Source organism: Ixodes scapularis, unplaced genomic scaffold, assembly GCF_016920785.2.
Source record: "Ixodes scapularis isolate PalLabHiFi unplaced genomic scaffold, ASM1692078v2 PGA_scaffold13__105_contigs__length_92229423, whole genome shotgun sequence".
Classification (NCBI taxonomy): domain Eukaryota; kingdom Metazoa; phylum Arthropoda; class Arachnida; order Ixodida; family Ixodidae; genus Ixodes; species Ixodes scapularis.
In genome coordinates, this window is record NW_024609839.1 from 21,994,089 (window position 1) to 22,017,331 (window position 23,243).

The window sequence follows — 23,243 nt, forward strand, 5'->3', positions numbered from 1 at the left end:
TTTTATAAACACGTTTTGTTTTGAAAATTTTAGCATCTTTGTTATTTTATTAAAAATATCGAACTGCTCCGGAGACTTAATAGAACTTTTTACCGGCTGCCCCTGCAGGTATATAATCTGCAAATAAAAAGTTTAAACCGCCCAAAATAATGCCTCGCAGTAAAAAAAAAATCCTGAAGTTGCAAAAAAGTGTGTTTTGATGCATAAACAGCCGTCTATTTTACCTTGAGGAGGTCCAAGTAAAATATACATTATATGATAGGTTTAAAAGAACAATCAATTTTCTTTTCATTCTGAAAGTTTAAATCAAAGTAATTTTTGTTTAAAGCGAGAAAACAATTTCTGAAGTTGAACTCTCGCACCACAACCCGGCGTCGCTTCTTAGCGCCACTTCGCCGCACAGCACGCCATCTCCGACGATAGCTGACACGATTAGGTCCGAAGAGAGAACGGAGGATGCTGCCGCTTCCTCTTGTCCGTCTTTTTGGCTGCGAGGGGAGAAACGGCGGGCACCGTTTTGACAATCGGAGGTGCCGCTAGTGCGTAACCATAGCAGGCCCGTTGTGCCCTTTGTATCCGAGGGCGGCTCCTCACACTCCGAAACGCGATGCCTAATCGACGGGCGGTATCACCTGACGTGGACTTTTCCTAAAGGGAAACCCGACAATATCGCCGCGAAATCTAGCCGTCACGCATACTGCTGTTAAAAGCAGAACAATGCAGCGACGCAAGAATTTGCCGCTTCAAAACCGATTTAAACACAAACGAGGCGCGAGACTCCAACGGCGCGCATTCGTTAACACCACATCGCCTCGTCGTTCGAGATTGCCCGTTCACGGGGCTTTTCTGTTCCTGTATAAATCATGTCCTGAAGTTGACAATAGAGAGTGATTGCGATGTGTACGTAATAAACAGCAAGCTTACTACTGGATGCTCTGACCCGGCAACGCTAAGCATCTGCTGATATCAAGACAGTGGAAGATCACAGGAGGACACCGCCGCGCAAAACAGTCGAAATAGGAAAATCCATAAAGCAGCATGAGTGGAACAAAGCTTCTTCCCACCAAGATGTACCCGACAACTCGAGGTCCTCCTGTCTATCTGCGTGCGCACATCGTGACACCGTCGCACGCTTTGCCAGGCTCGACGGTGGCGTGCTGTGCAGAGAAGAGGCGCCAGAAACGACGCCAGGTTGCGGCACGATAGCTCAACTACAAAATTATTTTTTCCTCTTTAGAACAAAATTATTTCATTGAAACTTTCAAGAAAAAAAGGCAATAATTTTCTTCTGTAAAAGTCATCATGTCTCGTATTTTTCGTTGGGCCACCTTAACGCAGAATTGACGGCTCTTGCAACGGCAAAACGCAAGTTTGCACAAATTTAGTTGTTTTTCTGCTTGATATTTAATTGTACAACCTGAAACCTTTCTTTTCTTTTTTTCTTTTTTGCAGTATACCTACAGGGCTGTAACAAGAATTTTTACAGTCACCTGCAGCTACGAGATAGCTTGTAGCAAAACTGTCAAAATGCTAAAATTCTCATATATTCCTTATTTTTTTTAATTGCTTCAAGCCAATATTGATGATGCTTATTACATAGCAATCCAAATACCGTGCGGTTTTTAGGCGAAATTATTACGCTGTTCCATAAATATACCTTACTTCTCATGGAGAAGTAAGGTATATTTATGGAGAAGTCCACGTCGCCTGATACCGCCCGTCGTTTTTGGCGTCACGTTTCGGAGTTTGAGGGGCCACGTTCGGGTGCAAAGGACACAACGGGCCTGCTATGGTTACGAACTAGCGGCACCTCCGATTATCAACACGATGTCCGCCGTTTCTCCCCTTTCAGCTGAAAAGACGGACGTGAGGAAGCGGCAGCAACCTCCGTTCTTTCTTTGGACCTAATCGTGTCAGCAATCGTCGGAGGTGGCGTGCTGTACGGCGAAGAGGCGTTAAGAAGCGACGCTGGGTTGCGGTGGGAGAGCTCAACTTCAAAAGTAGTTTTCATGCTTTAAAAAAAATCACTTTGATTAAACGTTCAGAATAAAAAGAAAATTGATTGTTCTTCTAAACCTACCATAAAATATATATTTCACTTGGACCACCCCAAGGTAAAATAGACGGCTGTTTATGCATCAAAACACACTTTTTTGCACTTTCAGAATTTTTTTTTACAGCGAGATATTAATTTGGGCGGTTTAAACATTTTATTTACAAATTATACGATTGTAGGGCTGCCGCTAAAAAGTTCTATTACGTCCCCGGAGCGATTATATATTTTTAATAAAATAACAAATATGTTAAATTTTACAAAAAATGTGTTTCAAATATTTAAATTAAACATAACTGCACAAGCCCAACGACATTGCAAGTCGAGAACCCAGCATATTTAAGAAAACAAAAATATTGTTGGGTGTTTCATAAAAAAGCTGATTTTTCATTAATCATGGGGTGATACCTAGTTTCACGCTATTTGTAAAAGTTCAAACCGCTCTCACGCCATCAAAAAAAAATTTTTCCTCCAAATATTTTAGGGTTTGGCTACGAACCTTGCAACAAAAAGCCATAATTTCTTTTTTTTTTTTTTTTAGAATTCGAAGGTTGTTGATTGCATTGTCTGCGACGTTTGACATGCAGTGACCCACGAACGAAACTGAAGAAAACGAAAACTTAACAATATCAGTAGTAACACCAGTAGAAGAACCAAAGGTCAATAAATAGTTGGTAGCTCTGCGATCGGGTGTTTTTTTTCCTATCCCTATAGTTTAATGTAAGTTCAGCTGGTTTTCCTAAACAGTCAAAGATATCTTCACTAATTACTGCTTTATTAAATACTCTTTATTTACTTGATGTCGATGTACACGCTGTGGGTAGTCGTACCATTCAATGAGACTTTTTAATAAGTAAGCACCATATTATGTTCTTTATTTTTTGTTGCATATGCGTAGATGCACGTTTATGCAAATGTCATGTGTGTGCGTTCTTTTTTTCGTGCTAAGGCCGCTGTTACCTTATATTGGGGACGCTGTAACTCGTCAAGCTGCAGGCCTGCACCTTCTTTCCGTCGTCCATGTAACTAATGCTTTGTTTGTGGCAAAATAGAGTGATTTGATTTATTCGGTTGATTGACATGCTTCTACTGTTACTGTCCTAATACTACGAGATACCAGTATTTTTTGTTTAAAAATTAAAGATCTCATTTTGGAGATAGCTGGACGTGGGAAGTAATAAACGTGGCTGCAGGGCACACCGGAACAGTCAGTTTAACAAATAAAGCTAACCTCGTTTCTAAACAAATATACCCTTATTTGGGGTAGGCTATTTAGAGCATATTTAAGGCATCTGCACCTTCAAAACACTCAGGAATGCGTGACAAACTATATTGGATTACTTAGAATAGCGTAATATCCTACGAGGAACGGTGTTCTAATTGCTGTCTCGTATGAAGTCTTTCATGAAAACGTTGTTTTTTTAACACCTTCGGTTGTGTTTTCCACAAATATAAAGTATCGTCAAAAAAATTTGCAATAATGAAAGTTGTTTGGAAAAGGTACCTTTGCGTTACCCATAACACAAAAAAAAAATGCTGCAATCGAATTCGCGTGGCTTAAATTTAAACAAGGATCGTTTGGCGTGGAATGAATGACCCGGTGTTAAACAACCATCGGCTAATTATTGTAGATACATTTATGATATTAAATTTACTCGTAATAGCTCACTACCCCTATAGATGTACTGTCAGATTTGCTTGGGGAAGGATTATTTTCTTCTGCAGATTGTTGTAACCACTGCATATTCAGCGTTTTACTTTGATCATAAATGACCACTTCGAATATTTGTAGTACCTAAAGCTTTCACTAGAATCGGCCTTTTTGCAAATCGAATCATATGAAAATTCTTTATTTTTTCTCCACTTGAAGAGGGAAAACAAAGAAAAAAAGCAACAAAACAGTTGCTTGACAGGTCTCCATCTTCTCTCAGCAACAGCAGCAGCAGGACAGGACACAAAAAGTTAGCACACAAAAAGACATTGTTTATGTAATTATTCGTTTGTTATAAAACAAAAAAAAAAGAAAAACAATGAAGAATGAAAATCTTCACACGTCATGCACCTGCAAAAAATCAAAACAAATATCTGTTTACTATAGGGAAAAGTGCTATGTTTAATTCCCTCAAACAATTTAAAAGACGGAGAGGAGTATTTTGCAACATCTGGTTTCCATAATTCGTTCTGGAGTGCGGCACTAACCACGTTTCTCCGCTGCGTCTATCATAAATCGGGTCTCTAATTGTAACCTTGGGATATAGACAGAAATACGTTTTCTTTGTGATGAAGTGACTTTTTATAGGTAATGCAAAGTTTGTATTTATAGAAATTTGGAATCTGTACGATATGAAGTTTTTTAAACAATGGCATTTAATGAGCATCGAATGCAGTATGGCATATATTACGCACAACTTTTTTTGTAGAATTTTTATTTGCTTAAGATGTGTGCTCGTTGTATTCCCCCAAACCAAAAAGCAGTAAATATAATGCACATCAAATAAAGCTAAGCACACTCACGTATAGGTAAACTTCATACATCATGCTAATTATTATGATATTTATGATGTGTATTCAGAATTTCGGGTTTAATAAAACCATGTTTTTGAATAAAATAGCTATTGGAAGTTAACCTCACGGGCATAAATTCATAAAGAGGTTGCCAAAATTTCGATATTCCTCCTGTTTGCTTTCTCTTCAAGTTACCTGGCGTCTAGTTTAATATCTAATTCGTGCGGATGAGTTATTTTGTAGCTCAGATTTTTGTTTTGTCGGCATACCTTAATAAAATGTTAATTTTTGAAGCGAGTAAGATTGATTGCCTAAGGGAATTCTTTAGTGAGAATTACTGGTATATTCTTTTGACGTTTTGTGCATGTTCCTTTTCTCGTCTATCGTCAATGATATTTCCAAAAATGTGCAACATTAACCAGCTGGCTTGTGTACACACTCTATCTTCTACTAATTCGTACAGATGGACCGGCCATCCTGGACGTACCCTCTCAGTGATCAAGTGTTTCGGTCACTAAGCAGAGACGATGAAGCGAAATACCGACAGTACATTGGACGTGTTATTGAGAATCTGGATCCAAAGTTGAGCAAGCGAAAGGATGAGCTCGCTCAAAGCATATTTGATTACGAGGAGGATATAGCACGTGTTAGTATATGTTTTGAATTACCTAAATCACGGTGCAAACAGAATGACCCGTACATTTTCACACAGCAAGTTGCCTTTTTTCATATGAAAAAAGTAATCTTAAAAAAATATACCACTTTCTTATTTACTGTAAGAGTCACCGACCAGAACCAGCTTTTTATGCTCTTTAAAAAAAAACTTTATTTTTGTGCTACAATTTTTTTAATTCCGAGTCATGTTAACTTTTTGTTTACTGCTAGGGAACTGCAAATATTTTCTGAAACTATTACTGCTAAAAAGAGCCGCGTGTTTAAAATACAGTTAAAGTTTTGTTCTTTCTTAGATTCAAAAATAAAAGAAATCCGAAAACCACTAGCCAGGGATGTGCAAAATACATGCAAATATGTATCGAAATACAAGGTGTCACAAAAGAAAATTTACACGGTCTTTTTTACCGCAAAAATAAACTAGGCATCACAGAACGCTCATTCTCCGCCCAAAAGTAGAGCTAGAGGTCACAACCAGATGCCAAAGTTTCAGCCCCATCCGATAAGTTAATCAAAAGTTATTAGTGATTTTCTGAAAATCTCGATGGGAAAATGGAGCCCATTTTCGCCCGTTTTCGGTTTCTGGTGCCATAGAGCCCCATGTGTTTGAAAACTCCGTCGGCCGCCATTTTCCCCTTGAAATTTTTAGAAAATCATAAATAACTTTTGATTAAGTTATCGGATCGTGCTGAAACTTTGGCATCTGGTAGTGACCTCTAGCATTACCTTTGGGCGGAGAATGAGCGTTCGGCGACGCCTAGTTTATTTTTGCGGTAAAAAAAGACCGTGTAAATTTTCTTTTGGGACACCCTGTACATATACAAAATGCTTCGTCAAGAATGTAATTAATTACAAATCTAATTACATTTCTATAAAAAACATTTAAGTAGAAGATATAAATACAACTAAATGTATTTGATCTCCTCCAAATACTTTTCCAAATACTTTCCTCACAATTTGCGTCAGCAACTTCAGGGCACCTGCAACGGGTTTCTGGGTATTTCACTTTAATTTTGCATCACACACTTAGGAGTTCGTGGGCGAGGCTCTAGTAACGTAAGAGAAATATAATCACAAGAAAATGTAGTCAGCTCGGACGTAATAGGTGAAAAAAGTACAGAGGTTCAAGCAGCTTCTTTTGTCGATTACATTTTGGTATAGACCAACAAAGAACCGAGACGACCAAGACACGCAGCACTAGCTGCTTGTCTTGGTCGTCTCGGTTCTTTGCAACTCGCTCCAGTTATGAAAATCTTGACGACCCGCGCATTTATAATGTTTCAGGCAAAAATATGGATGGAAATCAGACTGGAAAGCATCACAAGTTGTCATAGGCTCTTATTTAGCCAGTCTGCCTGTGACCGTCGATTTCGTCACTATTCTTGCCCTGGACTAGCACCGTAATCACAAAGTAACTAAACGCTTGTGCTTGATTGAGAGACATGGCATTCGACGCAGAACGTAGTTTTCTTCCTGCTCTGGACAGTGCCTTTAAAATAAAGCCGGGGGAGAAAAAGAGAAAAGCCCCATGGCCGAATAAAGGATGGAGACTATATTTTACAACCACATGCAGAAATACAAGAATTGTAACTTTGACAATAACATTCATTTAGCGTAATGGAGGCATGTACCGAGGGCACCCGGCGTGCCCGGGCGCCCGCGGTGAACGAGACGCGAACTGCCGCAGGACTGGACACGTCTTAGGATGAGCGAAATGAGTCGTGACCATAAATTTGAGGGATGTATTTTCACCCACAATATTGTATTTAATTACAGTTGTATTTAAAATACCCATGTTTTAGGATTTAAATGCACACGTCAAATACATTACCCAATTTGTAAATAAATACAAATGCAAAATACACAAAGTATTTGAAACACGTATTTCAAATACTTGTATTTGAAATACTGCTCATCCTGCTACTAGCCTTAGAAATTTTTATTCTTGAGATTAACAAAGCCCCCTAACTGAAAACGAAAAAGCCCAGGACATTTAATATCAGTAGTGCAAGAGGTCAGCGATGTTCGTAAGAAGATGGTACCATATTATCCTGTTTTACCTTAAATTTAACGGAAGGAATGAATCCTTTCACGTATTAAAGTGCCATTTCGCCTGCAGGCCCCTTGTGTTCAACGCAGAATATGTGTCTGATTCTAGCTTTTGACCTTGAAACCACTCCATGTGCTTGCGTCTTATTCAAATGGAGGTACAGACCTATCAATTTACTACACCATCGTGAATTTTTCTTACCAAAGGATTCTAAATATTTAGTAATTTCCGAATTCGAACCTATTCGCAAGTACGTTAAAAAAACCTATGCAATAATGTGTTATTTTTTTAAATTTCTGAGTAAGTTTAGAGGGAAACAAAGCATAGGAATGTGCTAGCCACTGTTTCAGACTGGTGTCTAAATCAAACGCCCAGGGCTTGATAAAAGGAAAGAAATGATGATATCATATAGATATTTAGCCAATTGTGCTCAGGTTTCGAATTGTTTTATTTCTCTTGGTGCATTTGTGTGGTTACTATCTTTAATTCTTAAAAATGTAGTATGAGGGATGAGTTATAATCTAAGCGCACTACACGTATTTCAACCACAATTTAGTTTAAAAAATTGTATCCTTACAAAATTATTGAATCGTGTCTCAATTTTCAAGTAGTTATCGTAAAGAGTTCCTATCGGAAGCGTGGTACGTGAAGATACTTAACACAAGAAGCGACACAACAATAATAATAATGCTATTTTTTCAAAAAATAAAAAAGCTGCATGATGCGCCTTGACGAGCCTTCGTCAAGTTCATGTGCCAGCAGTAGCAGAAAACATAAACATATATAATTGCATAAAATCACAATACCCAGCAACAACCCATAAACTATTCAAAGATAAACATAAGAAAAACTGCGCACACCAAGATGCACATATGCACAGTATATTTCTGTGCAACGAAATGGTAATATATTTATTGCAATCAATGGTTTCAAGAGTCATCATTATGCAACTAATATAAGTCATTATTGAAACGAAATTCTCACAGATCTTAAACTGATGAAATAGGAAGAGATATGTTTTGGCTCTAAGGAAGTTGAGTAATTTAGAATGTGTACTTGTCAACATTTGTTCGATTACGAGTAGTCGTACGTTGTTCTGTAGTTTTTGATCTACCAATACTCCTTTTTTTCGGTGCCTTAAGGTGGCATTCTTGGTCTTGGGCTACGCAAGTTCAAGAAAAATATAAAAATTTGTTTGCATGTATGATTTATAGATTCAACCCGGGAGGAATAAGATAAAATGAAACAAATGGTTTGCATTAAGACGTCGTTTTATCTTTTTTCAAGATTCCAACTAAATAATTATTAATAAATGTGTAAAATAGTGCAAGGTACTGAAAGTATTATACCTTCGTAAAATATTCGTCAACGTAGGTTAGCATATGAGCATGACATTATTTACGTGTAATCAGTAACAAGTGACATTGCGGGCGAGCTGGTGTATACTTACCATTTTCGTAAACCACCTGAATATGGACAGGCAGCGAGGAGAATCCAAAGTAGAAATGAAAAAAAAGAACAGAATGACAGAACACGACGTCTCAGTTGAGAAGCTGCCTTTTGTCATTATGCTCCATGCCTTCCTCCTTTGAATTCTTCTCTCAAGAACAAATCAAAACTATTTTCTGCTCATCATTGTAATATTGGTTAGTTTTTAAAACGAAATATATAGTATTAAGAGCGCCATCACGCCTGACTTCCAGCACTGTTCAAACCATTAGACATAACCTGTCCATTGTCGAGCATTTCATTCGTTACGAGCATGGTCTTCCCGTTTATGCAATAAATCGCGCTCTCAAAGCACAAGCTAAAAAAGAACGGTCAGTCATAGGCAGACACGGATACTCTGCGTGCACCGATACACAACACCTAGGCGTGTAGTCTCCAAGCGCGAATAAAAAATTTGGCCCTTCGCTAACCGAACTATAACATGGTATACACGCATATTAATTTCTGCGCAGACCCTAAAAAATTACTGAAGGTTAGCTGCCTTATTTTTATTCCAATATCTTACAGATCACCACAAGCATCTCAGAAGGTCCCATGTTGACCAGCCTTAGAGACTTGAACGCGCAAATTCATCGGGTAAGAGTTCGCAATACAATATGAGTAAAATTCCGTTCACTTCATTTTTACACTGACGCGGTTTCTTTTTACTTTTTTTTCCTCGCGGTATATAAAATGTTATACGTGTACACAAATTGTGATGAACGCTTGTGCCTTTAGTATTCGGTGGAATCTATCTTAAAAGCAAGAGCCTCTTATTGAAATTTCAAGATTACAACCAAGGAAAGTAGTCGTTAAACGCACAAAAAAGGGAGGCCTAACCATAAATTATTTTGTGGTATTTTCAAGATATAGATTTTCAACTATTTAGTGGCTTACTGTAGCTTTTTAGCTTAATCTGGGCGTATATAAACGTTTGGTTTTTCGTGGTGGGTTAATGATCTTCACAGCCTAAAACGAACTGTTTTTTATTTAGGATGCTCTTGGTAATGGAGTTTATTATTTATTGCCCTTAGGAGGTAGACTTTAAGGAGTTGATTACGCACCTGTTTTCTACTGCGAAGACAAAACGGAGGCTTGCTGATTCACAAAGTGTTATCTTGTGGGCGAAGGGGTACTACAAGGAGCTTGTCGAGCTCATCAACGACAACGAACCGTAAAATATTTCATCTTACTTCATTCGAAATTGTTGGTTACACAATGTATAGGGTTATTACTTTCTACTGATAAAAATTATACAAACGACTAATACCATTAGAAAAAACAAATACTTTATAATTAAGAAGTTAGAAATTACAAACAAATAGCCATGTTTATGTTATTACATTGTAAAGCTCGAGGCCAATGGCAGGGGTCAAAACATTTGGGCCCGAACGCGCTTCTTCCGCACAAGGGGGAAATATACAAGGTTTCCACTGGAAACAAAATGTGTACTCGTTTTTCACAGCAGATTGACACCCAGCCCAACGCCGCATTGTTTCATCCCGGCCCAAAGAAAATCGTGGATACTCGTTCAATAGATTGGCTTAAGATCAGCTTGAAGAACCTCCAGGGTCTGATGTCCTTACCCGATTTTCTCTTTGATGATGCGCTATACATGGATTTTCCGTGCTGCACAAGCGCCCCGCAACCTATATGCCCCACCCGGCTTTAATGACTGTGTGCGAACGTTCTGGCCTTGATCTTGTATAGAAACTTATAGTCCCCAATCAGGAGACTAGCGGGCCTGTAGTGCTTCACTGCCGAGTCGGCGCTGTCGCTTATCTTTTACAGGGACATTTGTAAGTGTGAACTTTCCCCTTAAAAATAATAATCGTCCTTCGCTAAAAATGAAAAAAAAAGCAAAGTTTAGAGTTATGAGCATGGACACGCAGGCAGAGCACGCTTTACAAAGAAACGAGCGCGTACCGGAGGTCAGGCGTTTGAAAGAGACGCCGTTGTCACTTCGCCAGTCACTGTCGACCAAACACCTTTGTGTCGAAGCATGCGCACGACAATCCGAAAACAACTTGCACGCCGTATAGCGAAAGCTCGCAAAACGCGTAGAGGGTCCCAACATCGCGACTTTAAGTCACGCCGCGGGAGCGGAGAGATGCACCACGGTCCTGGTGCCCGCGGTTCTAATCCCCACGAACCCCACGCGACTGTTTTATGGTCCATTAGTTTTCTGCACTTTATGCGCTCGAGGCGGTTCGTTCGTTTTCCAAAAAGTCGAAGCCTGTTGCCTTTATTAAACAGCTGAATCCTCCCAGCACGGCTGACCGTACAAGCGAGTCCAGAAACGGGCGCTGGTTGGGCTTTCGTGCTTTCTGTCAATGCCTTTCCTTTCACTCCCCAACACTCTCCTCGCTAGCGAACCCCCGTCTTCTGTTATCCTGCTTAAAGTGCGAAGGCCACTACATCGCCATCCCAAGCAGCATGAGATTTGGCCAAGCATTGGCCAATGGCTGGTGATGGTCTTTTGGTCAATGTCCAAAGATTGGCCATTCATCGGCAAATGCTTGGCCGATGGCTACATGACCAGTGGCAATTGGCTATTGGCCGAAAAAAGGCCAGTCATCGCTCAATGGCTGGCAATTTTCTGGCCACTGGGCAAAGGACCATCGCCAGCCATCGGCCAATTATCGGCCAAATGTGTGCTGCTTAGAATTCTCTCTATGCATTTCTCGCTTTGACGGGACGGGAGCAATTATAACCAGGAATTTCAGTAATTCGTCACTGAAAAAGTAATGGTATTCCATTACAAATTGGATTTTGAAAAAGTAACGAATTAATTATTAATTTACAAGAGAACTGATGAATTGCAAGTAGTTCCGTTACTTGTAACGGATTACTTCCAAGTCTGGCGCCACCCGCTTCTTCTTGCTTCCGGTCGCCCGCTCGCTTGGCGCCCGGTCGCTGGGACGGCTCGGTTGGCTGGGGGGATGGAATGCATTCAGTGCGTGATCTACTGTGGTTTGCGCGAGACTTGGTATCTTTGCCGGCGGCTTACCACGCGGTTCGTCAGTGGTCGTACCCGGAGAGTGAGCAGGCGAGATCCAGAATCTCGCAACGTGCTATCGGTACGCCAGAGAGCCCGCCTCAATCGGATCTCGTGGACGAGCGCTTGGCATCCGCTCGACTCTATTAGCCTTTCGCGTCAAGATGGGGTGGCCGAAGCTTACGCCGGAATAAGCAGAGACTGCCCTACGGCGTGAACGAGCCTGTGAGAGGGCAAAAAGTTGATGTGTAGGCACCAGCTGACATTGTCCATTCCAATCACGTCATGTAAATGTCGATGCGTTATTTTCATTATTTTCTTATTTTTAGCATTAATTTTACACGGCGCTCCTTACGAGCGCAAAGGCGATTCACTGCGCCAATATTTTCTGCCATTTCGTGCGATGGAAATTGCATTTCTGTAATCAAAACGAGGACGAGTTTTGGGCATGCACGTCACTCGGTGATTGTGTCGAGACGTTGCTCGATCAATCGGAGCAGTAAAACTAAAATTAAAATTTCCTTATTTATGTCTCATGTAGAGCCAATCGTTTCTGTTTTGCACGGATATCTGTATGGGTTGCAGAAAATGCTCAGTACGCTTTATTTCGTTTTTATAGAAGGTCAATATAGGGCAGACTAACCTCAAGTTATAAGTCACTGATCTGCAGAATTAGCAAAAAGAAAAATGCCGAAAACATACCCGTTTTCCCAGAATATTAAGTCTCAGAAGCGAAGCCTAATGAGATATTTGTGTACGTCTGCACTTTTCGCCAGCGTCATCACATAAACGGTTTTCTATTAAACTTAATCTAAAATTCAGAAAACATTAGAGTTGTCTTAAAGATTGAAATTTGATACTTCTATGAACCGCTGTCTAAACGTACTTTTGTTCAAACTCCCTCATTCCTGTCCTAGGAGTGACCCACGGCCTCGACGCGTTGTGCGGCGAGGCTGTTTGATGGGGTTTGGAGGATTTCGTACACCTGCAACTATACCTTGTTAAAAGTTGAAACGATTTAAGAGCCGAAATAAAGTTCTTTTCAGTGGACGCTACAAATAGGAAACCGGCCCCCTGAGAAACTCGGAGGAGTGAGTGTTCCGTGCTCGAAGGCATGCTGCCGTTTGACATACAGCTTTTGGTAAATGGCAGGTTGTCATGAATGTCATGAAATACCATCACAACTTTTGACCAGTATGACAGAATGTATTTAACTATGTCTAGACAAACCGCACATGCGGCTGCTTTTTCGGAAAACAGCGTGCATGACGCTGTAACGTTACCATCGATATTTTCATTTACCTTTAGTAGGCATTGATGATCGTTTTAATTATAAGGGCGCACGCCTGTTTGCAAGACAGTTTCTTTTTAGAGCGCAGCTCTTAGGTGCCCGTTTCCGGCCTGAGCGGCGTCGGCGTAGCCGTCGGCGTAACATTGCGGTACATTACAAATAAATTTCCCTGCTAAATCTAGTGGAAAATGTTTCCCGCTACATTTAGCAGAAAATTTTCCCCGCTAAATTTAGCGGAAAATTTTCCCCGCTTTCCCCTCTAAATTTAGCGGAAAAGTTTCCCAGATCAATCTAGAGGAAAAATATCCCGCAAAAATCTAGCGAAACATTTCCCCGCTAGATCTAGCGGAAAAACTTCCCCGCTAAATCTAGCGGAAAAAGTTTTCTGGGGGGTCACGTGACCTGGACCCCCCCAGGGCACGTGACACCCCCCCCCCCCCCTGAAGTCACATGCCCCCCCCCCCCCTCAGTACCCTTCCCTACTCCTCCTCAAGAACTGCGCGCTAGTTCGGCGTTACAGAGTTCCACTTTTTTTAGAAAGCAGTCTTCAGAAAATATTTTCTAGTGAACATAGTTACAGTTCCGCACAGCGCACTATATTTTCTACTACTAATCTTTCGCTTTTTATCTAGTTTGACCCTTTTTATTACTATAATATGCAAAAAACTGTTAAAGTTCTTGACAAAAAGATGGTTCACGCGTTTAAGTATCCTTGAGCTTTATTATCTTGCTCTTATTCCGACTTCCTCTATCAATAAATGTTACCGTAGTCATTCAATTTCTTCTTCTGTATCATATTAAAAATTAAGCTTAGTGGCTATAGCGCTAGCACAAAATACTGGTCCAGTCTGTATAATCATGTATTGTAATTGAACTACGAAACGTAGAATGAAGCACGGTAGAAAAATTGGTCGTTGCCAGGCACGCAGCCAGGATTTTGTTTCGGGGGGGGGGGGGGGGGGGGGGGGGGGAGGAGGCCGCCCGTGACAAAATGCTGTATGAGGGGGAGGGGGAGAGGAGACCCCCAGCAAAATGGAAGATGTCGGGGGGGGGGGGGGGGAGTTGGGCCCCATGGGCCTCCCCCCTGGCTACGTGCCTGGTCGTTGCAGAAAATTTACAATGCTGCATAAACTCCCGTAGAACTACGGCTGCAGCTGAAGAAACGTCCACGGGCTGATAGCTGGGCTAGTTGGTAATCGTTGTACATAGTGGAATAAAACAGCGCAAAGATACAACAAGGAAGAGACAATCCAGACAGGTTTGTCTCTTCCTTTTTGTATCTTTGCGCTGTTTTATTCCATTATGTCCACGGGCTTCTGACGCGTGGCGATGTCGGGAGCGCAAGAAGCGAATGCCCGTGGCTCCAAGTCCGGTGAACACAACTGTACAGCATTCTCTCCACCATCATCAAGGCGCATGTGCGAGACTGCGTGCGATCGCTTTTAACGCTTCGCCGAGTCGCGCGAAAGTCTCGCGTGAACTGCACATGCCACAGAGCACGCGAGCTCGGGTGCTGTCCAGGGGCCCGAAACTCGTCAAACACAAAGTTGGAGCCGAAAGTTCGCGGAGCGCGTTCGTTGGACGCTGGGGAAAAAAACTGCGAGGTCATCGTCTTGATAGTCCGATCGGTGCGCTCCGTGAACTTCGTCCCCAACTTTGTGTTTGACGAGCTTAAAGCCCCTGAGCGATGAGCGAAGATCGTGGAATCACGACTGCCGGAGCGGCGTTGCGGGAGCGCGTCGCGTTGAATCGAACAGACGCAGATTGGGAGAGTTCGAAACTCTTTCAAGATGCCGACAATCCAGCAACCACTGCTGGAAGTAAGGCAACCCGAATGTGGCACCTTGCCTCCGCCATTTTGTGTTGTCGAATTTTGAACCCTCTCTTGATTTGCCACCCGAGGTACGCTGCGACCCGCCGTTGTAAAAAAAAAAAAGTGTTTATCGCTAATGTCAGTGTTTTTGGCACTGCAGACGTAGTCGCCAGCTCAATCTCACTTACCTGCTACGATCTTTGAAAATTATATGAGTTTAAACTTATTCCTCTTTTGTGAAAAGGTGAACTGTGAATACTGTGAATATGAGGTCTCAATAATCACCACCGCTAAAATTCAGTGCCGTGACGGGAGGCATCTCGAAGAAGCGCTGCGAACGCTTGCGCTGAATCGCCAAATTATGTTTTGTTTGAGAAAACATAATTATTGCTTAAAACCAAAAGCAATAAAGCTTATTTGTAAGTTATGTTTGTACAGATCCGTAAAGGATGGCCAGTGCTTGAATATAGTGACTAATTGCAGCCATAACACAATGTCAGACTACAAGAAGTTGTGTTTATAAAGCAACTACTAACCGCACACTTGGACTAGCGCACGTATGTACAGTGGCCAGAAGCAAAATCGTCCATTTCATGTTATCGTAAAGTCCGCTTGTTCTAGCGGGCGACAGGCTCCGCCCATCGGCCAAACTCTCCCGGTATATAAGGTTCTGAGCAGACGAGCAAGCCAGCAGATAAGGAAGGAAGCACGTGGGTACTGCGCGGTTCTCGGCAGTAGGCGGCGCGCCGTCACAAAGGGCGGCGATGCGATCTGGACGGCGCTCCGATGATATCTGTGTGACGTCACTTCCGTTACCAAATATTCGTTCCATCGACATCCCAACTTTGCATCGCCTTCCAAGCGCGGAGAAAGACGTAGTTCCACATCTAAAACACTTCAAAGCTCCTTATTTCTGCGACTCGAACTTAATTTCCAAAACACACTTCCGGCCGCCATGACAGCGAGCAGGGAACACTTTTGGTTCTGGTATTTATTGCATGTTTCTAAAGAACAACATCACCGCTATGATTTTTGTGTTCCATAATTAAATCGGTCGTTTGTTATGTTTTCCCGTCCACTGGCTTCTTGAAGTGCTGTAATGATTCGTAATCGACCGGGGAACTCTGCTATGGCAGATGTCCGCGAAGTAGAAGATGCGGCGAGCCGCGGCCTTCGAGCGCGGACAGCCTCCGTCGTTCACGCGAGCGTCGATTTGACGCTCAGCACTGGGTCCGCATCATCACTTAGTTCTGAAATTCAAAAATGCACAAATCCGACTCTTCCGGACATAAAAAGAAACTTGATCGAAGGAATCACACCTGAGTTCTTGTGCAAAAAAAAAGATTGGTTGAATGTTTAATTAATATTCGACACTTTCGGACATTCAGACGTCGAAAAATATAACTTTATATTTTAACCTAAACCCGGGATTTCATAACACACACTAACTTGGAACTGCATAAAATATTATTTAACGAAAACAAAAGTTTTTAATTTTTTTGTTTTATTTTATAGCTGAGTTTTTGCTGCGTTAATTTTTAAGTGCATGTGCGCTTGTGAACAAACGGTTTATGGGATAGTCCTTAACAAACTCTAGCCAAAACCAACGAACTAACTAAAAAAATAAAAGAAACGTAAATTTTGAGAGTTTGTATTAGCAGGAGAGATTAGAATGGGACTGATCCTTTCACATTGAACCGACCCTGAGGTTCGATTCTACGTAAATTTCAGGCACGTCAATTTCAAAGTTGGAGAGTCCGTTTTTTCTTTTCACGTGAAATAGAGTGTTTGTTTGTGAAACGATTAAAGTAAGACGTGAAGCATAAAACTACTGGTACAATTATTTCGATTTCATTATTCACCCACGTTGTGTAATACAATTACGCTAGTGTATGACTCCCCAAACAGAACAGTTTGAACGAATTGGATATCTAACCCAGACGTTTCCCGCGATTTTTTCTTACTTTACCGCCTGAATTCTAGAATAAAAAGTAGCCCTTTTACGTCAAGTCGTCAGCTGTATTCATGTGAATATCATTCAGGGGATCGCCGCGGCAGGTCGACGTTGTCGCAATCCCTATTCCACTTGTCGTCGAAAACGCCCCGCTAGATTTTCTTCCGGTACGAACGAACACGAGTGCCACGATCCTTCAAACCGTCTTCAACAATGTCCGACAGGCGTAGCGTAGTATTGCTTTGGCCAGCTTCAACACTCACGACAACGACGCGCAGTTGACGAAGCAATAATGTGCTCACACACGCTCTCCCGTGCACGAAACAAGCGAAACAATTACATCCTTCGGTTGATTTGTGGGCGACTGACTTCGTTGAATGTCTCACGTGTACACAAGTTTCCTCTGGGCCGTCAGGTAGGGCCCCGCAACTTTAGCCACGGAGAAAAAATAAAACTTGATGCGGTGCTCTTTCATGGCGCAGTGTGAACACAAATGCTCATCGATCTATCTTACGTCCGGCTATTGACATAGTTTTTTTTGTTTCCGCAGTGAAAACCTTAAGTCGCGTTGGTCATACTTGCTCATTCAAACATACTCAAGAAGCTGGTCAACTGGAAGTATTCTATACACCCGGTAGTTCCACCATTGCTTGTTTATGTCTACCTTGAAATACCAAGTACACAACATAAAAGTAAACACGGTCATAGTCACATTCAACACGTCCCATGCTCCCATACCTAATCTAAATAGCTTCTTTCTCGCATAAACCGAGTACAAAAAACCGTAAGTTACACGGGAAACAAGTAATGAGTGCCTTCATATTGTTGGCTTCGAACGCGAATAGAATTAAGATTGAAGGCAAAAATATGAGCCCTTAACTGCTGAGATGGTACTTTTTTCATAGCAGCAGATATTGATGTGGCGCCACGGAGACAGTTATCTTTACTCGGACGTCATATTCCCACAGCGAACTCTACATAACAGACATTCAAAACCGGCCATCGTTACAGAGACAAGGGAGTACTACGGATATTTAGCTACGACTAAGTTAATCTGCTTAAATGTTCCAGCAGACATTACTATAAAAATACTAAAAAAGGCATGACTAAGGCACGGTCTGACCTTTTACCATCAAAAAGTGAAACTATTCAATGGGTATTCATTGTTGGCGTGCAGGAAGGATCTCTTCAACTACCTCGGGTGGAAGTTCCTATCTTTACTCGTGAAGTATTCGAGGTCGGATCTGTTCTCGGACTACACATCTTTTCTAGGGTCGGTAGACCCATCATATAAGCCACCGCAACCGCCTTTCACAAGTACCTGCATCAGGGACCTCATGGACAACATGAAATACGCTTTCGGCAGAATGTATGTAAACAACTTTTTCAAGGACGCGCATGTCCTCAGAGAAGTGAGTAGAAATATTGATATTTTGGTGAACCTCTATAAACAGATACATATATATTGCCGAGGAAGCAGTAAAATATTTTTGTGTAGTATTCTCTACTTGCTTTTGAAAACTACATATTATTGCATTTATGTGCAAAGTGACATGGCCTGCAAATGGCTATCAAAATTCGTAATAAATATGTTCTAATGGTTTACCCTTGGAAAGCCGAATAATATATACAACGCAAGTATACCACAAAGAAAATAATATTATTCAAAATATTAAAAGGCTTAACTTACTGTAATTCCGTTTTAATGATTTCACTTACGAAAACCACGATAATCTAATTAGTTCAGCGTCTGGTGAGTTTTTCATGTGGTTTCAAAACTTTCTGGAGTCCTAAGCCGCGCATTGCGCGCTTAAAGAATGGTCTTCAATTTATATTGACGTTTTTAGCGAATAATCGCCGGACTCGTACAAATTTCAACGTGCTCTGTATACGCGCCTGCGAGCTAATTTAGGCATCTTCCGTGGACTTTGCCGTAATCAAACGTTAAACTTCGAGATAATAGATCACGTTAGTTGGTTTGCAAATTAATTAAGGAGGCTATAGATTTTCTAAACCTCTCTTTTTTGAAATATAAGGAGGCAGGCGCTAGCAAAATATGTGGAACGAAAATTAAATTAGTTTCTCGTCCTCTAAGTGCGTGTAAAGGCACGTCATTTTTGTCATTGTGCCCTTAGCATATTTCACAAATCGCTCAATTCGTGTTCGAAATCACAATTAAGACGTCTCTAAACATTGTGCTACCAGGTAATTTGAAGGCACTCAGCACTGACTTGCTTGCTTGTTGAAATTTGATATTTTCTAGATAAAAGATGTTACGAGTGCTCTTGAAGAAGCGCTAAAAAAGATGGTCAACAAAAGAACGTGGCTGGACACTGCAACTAAGACAGCGGCTCTCTCGAAGGTATAGGCTTGTCCCTTTGAGCTTTTCAATTAACCGCTGCAATACTAAATGCTAGTAATGGTTGATTTTATTTTATATTTTTTTCAGGTGGGAACAATGCTGAAAATGATAGGCTATCCAGGGTGGATAATGGAGCCTTCTCAGGTTGAAGCACTGTTTACTCACGTGAGGATATTCCAAGAGAATTACTTATGTTTCAAGACAACTATCTAGTGTGCGGGAAGCTGCTTGGGTTTTCTATGCATTAACGAAGGAGTTCATACTTTAAATCTCTGTAAGTATATTACATATTAGATTATGAGATTAAATTTATCTAGCTCATTACTCTGCTTTAGCTAAATGGCCAGACTGATTGGTGGATAGGTTTCCCGAACTCGCTAGATGTCTGTCACTATTCTTGCGTTAGTAGGTTCTTGAATAGAACGGGTCATTCGTTTAAACCATAAAAGGACACGGAAATGAAGAAAAAACGTTTTTCTTAAGCATAAATGGGTCACCTATTTTTTTAATAAATTTTCCAGGACGAAACTATTTTTCAATATTTACGCCGTTAAAAGCAATTTAGCTGGAGGTCACGGCACGTTCTAAGCCTCGCCCAAAGATCAGTGGCCCCGCCCATTACTACTGGATTGGCTTGGCTCTTCGGCCGAACACGCCCGGAAGCCTATTGTCTCCCTTTCGCTACATCCGGTGCGTCTAGTCTGGAAGTCTGACACCACATGCAACTTGTGCAAGCAGACACGCGGCAGCCTCCGCCATCGTCTGCTGTTCCACCGCCATCTATCGACGTCTCCTATGCCCAGATGCGAACATAAAGGCTGTATTTCAAATCTTACCCACATGGATCCGAGTTACTCTGGCGGGTCATGTCACGTGACAACACAGATTGAAAAACGTTGGATGCGGGTAGGTTTTAGAACGCCAAGGTACAAAACACTTACCCTGGTGTAAGATCAAGTAAATTTTGGAACACGGTCGAAAGCTGCGCGTCAATCTCCGCTTTCTCCTTCGTCCCTCCGCTATACCACCACTGTCTAAAAGCTTCTGCAACGCTTGCAAGATGTGACCATGAAAGCGGTGTTCTAGCGTTCCATCATGCACGAACCACGGTCCAATACAAGCGTCTGCCAGCGTGTGCCAATGTGATGTAGGAAGCGACCGAGAGGACTAAAAAAATCAACAAACTAGATACGCAGTCCTTCCATCTTTTCTGTTCTTGATATACTTTTCTTATGGCATCCGCGAGCAAGGTAGGTGAGCGTCATTGACAGGCCTGGTACACTGCAAACATCGACAGCTACTTTCTTTTCGAATCGAAATGACGGGAACAAACCTGAACAAACTTAATGCGAGCCTAGGCTTACGCCAGCCCCGCTACGAACCCAAGCACCCGCACAGCGCTTCGGAGGGCGCGTAATTATGATTATTTGTTTCTTATTCAACCAAAGAATGCATTTTTTGTTTTGTTTCTAAGGTCCCAGTATTCAAAGCAAAAGAGTTATATGTGACCATGATGACATACGTTATTACGAACAATATGGATATTAACTTGGAGAAGATATCAAACCCTGTAGACAAAAACAAAGAGTAAGTGTGGAATTGTCCAATCGGCTCAACTAATTAGATATAGCGAAGTATCAATACGTTTCTAATTTTTATTATGCTCCCCTTAATTTGGGTATATTTGTTTTATAAAGTAATAAGCGAATGAACATTGATCGTAAAACACAATATGTGGCTGCGTCACTCCACAAATGTGTACAAAATTCTCCCTCTCGTGCTATCACTTATATTAATGCATGTTTTTATTGACAGTTATTAAATAAGATTACGAGGACACTTGATTGTAATCTAGCTATACAGCACTGCATTTCACAAAGGGCTCAATTAATGTCTTTTTTTGCTCACACACTATATTCTCTGGTGACAAAATAATTATATATTTTTTTGTTATTTTTTTAATGACATGCCTCAGGCATTTAAGTAGAACTCTATAAGTGGGGGTACAGAACACCATACAGTAACCACCAGGAATACATGCAGCACATTTCATCAGCTATCTTGAGCTCTAAAAAAGAAGCGCATTAAAGATAAACACAAAGGAAAATTGAGAACATTGTAACCATAAGGGTTCGATTTGTGTTTTTCAATCATAAAGCGAACCCCGGAACTGAAGAGGAATTTTGAATGCTTGGTCGTCTAAACGTTTAATAAAACCATTTGCAAGAAAAATATCACCAGCAAGGGTGATCCAATTATATATATTACGCGGAAAGAAGGAACAGTTGAAGATGTTATTTTTAGGGAACATTAGCATGATGAAATACTAATGGTGATGTCTAGTTTCATGGAAGATGATGGGATAAAAATCAAATAAACACTTGAATGCATACAGAGCGTGGGGTGAGAAAGTAAAAACACATGTTTCAATTTTTTTCTTTTTCAATGCTCTTCGAGGGAGTTTATGTTGTCCGCTCTAATTAATGACGACGGGGATTATAATCTCTTGCGAATTTCATAAATAAAACGAAGAGCTCTCTGCACCATCTCAAGTTCAAATATATACATTTTTGTGCTCTGGTCACAGACTTTGCAGGCATATTTTGATTTCAATCGAAGTGATGCATGAAGTGTAATGAGAATGGGTAGACTGTTAAGTTCCCGATTTCGCAGACCTGGTTTGCGAAAAGCGGATGGACTGCCGTGCTGATTGTGTTGGGACCAGGGGGTATCATTTGAAATAGTTACTCCAAAGTATTTGTACTTCTTCCCCTCAAATATTATAACATTAATTAGGCGGTAAGTAAACGCTGAGGCTGTTTATTGCGTAATCTGGACAGAAACGGACGCCCGTATGTTTATGTAAAAAATACAGCGCATTTTAGCGTTAATTGGGGACTCCAGTGACCTGTAGAGGGCGCCACCACCAAACAAACATGGCGGCTGAGCCCAGGTCGCGTCGGCTCGGCCGAGCCGCCCGAACAGTTGGTGCATTCAATCTAACAGATTTTATTTTGTTTAATGCCCAATTTTATTATATATGAAGTGCGACGGTTAAGTGTAGCCGGTGCACATAACCTAGCAAGGCATAGTTCTGTTTTCCCGGTGTTTTTTGTTCTTTTTCATGTCAAACTTTCGTTTCGGAGATTTCGTTCAAAACAGAAACTATGGGCTCCGGAGAGACGTTAATATACCGATCAGTCTTGATCATGTAAGGAAAGCGGCATGACTACAGAATTGTTCCACCGATAGTAATTTTCAGCTAACTCGCATGCCTCGACCATGCGACTTATATGTCCGAGAAATCTAGCTTTTGTGCTTATCCGCGTTTAAGAAACAGCTCCAGTCGTCTGCTCGGTCAACAACACAGGCTGCAGGAAAATTACAAAAATTAAGTAAGCACTTCTTGAGCCAAGGACCATGTTAACCCGCCGGCGCCCCAGTAAGCAGCTGATACTCGTATTTCAATTCAGGTTTTAGTAGCAATCGAGAAATCATTTTGACGAGCGAGTTATGTATTACATTACGTACTATGTCCCACTAAAGCGATATTAGTATACTCTTGGGGTTGAAATATGAGCTTAGTTGACTAGCTATTAGGTGAACTGCTGAATAAAAGTATATTTGACAGACTGAGATATACTACTTAAACTTAGACAAATGGTTCTAGCCGGCAGCAGGGAGACAAACGGAAGAGAATGTTCATCGGAGATTCACGCAGAACCTCTCTGCATTGAACTTTGCTTCGAATCCTGAACCGAGGAAGTGGGTATTTTTTGTGGCCGGTCAACCTGAGCAATGTAGACGCATATTGCTGCTAGCTTCGACGGGGGTATAATCTAAATATTGGAGGCACGATAGATAAAAATGTCGTGACGGCTTCTAACGTTGCGAAACTCGCCCCCACTTTTTGAAAACAGATAATTTCCGTCATTCATCATTTACAGGGAGCAGGTTTTCCTGAATCAATTAATTGCGAAATAAGCCCAACTCCTTTAGTGTGGTCCAGAGGTTGTTTCGGCGAAAAGCAGCGAAGATGAATAGCCAACGCACCGAC

At 41.3% G+C, this 23,243-nt stretch overlaps 1 protein-coding gene across 1 annotated transcript in view; it reads left to right on the plus strand.

Annotated features, from left to right (window-relative positions):
• Positions 1-23,243, plus strand: part of LOC120848084 (neprilysin-1-like) — a 115,723-nt gene that overhangs the window by 41,838 nt on the left and 50,642 nt on the right. The window contains exons 6-12 of the mRNA XM_040220011.1: positions 5,022-5,204; positions 9,297-9,365; positions 9,803-9,942; positions 18,002-18,236; positions 19,088-19,186; positions 19,274-19,351; positions 20,661-20,773. Of these exons, the coding sequence (XP_040075945.1) occupies positions 5,022-5,204; positions 9,297-9,365; positions 9,803-9,942; positions 18,002-18,236; positions 19,088-19,186; positions 19,274-19,351; positions 20,661-20,773 (917 nt within the window). The remainder of the gene's footprint in view (positions 1-5,021; positions 5,205-9,296; positions 9,366-9,802; positions 9,943-18,001; positions 18,237-19,087; positions 19,187-19,273; positions 19,352-20,660; positions 20,774-23,243) is intronic.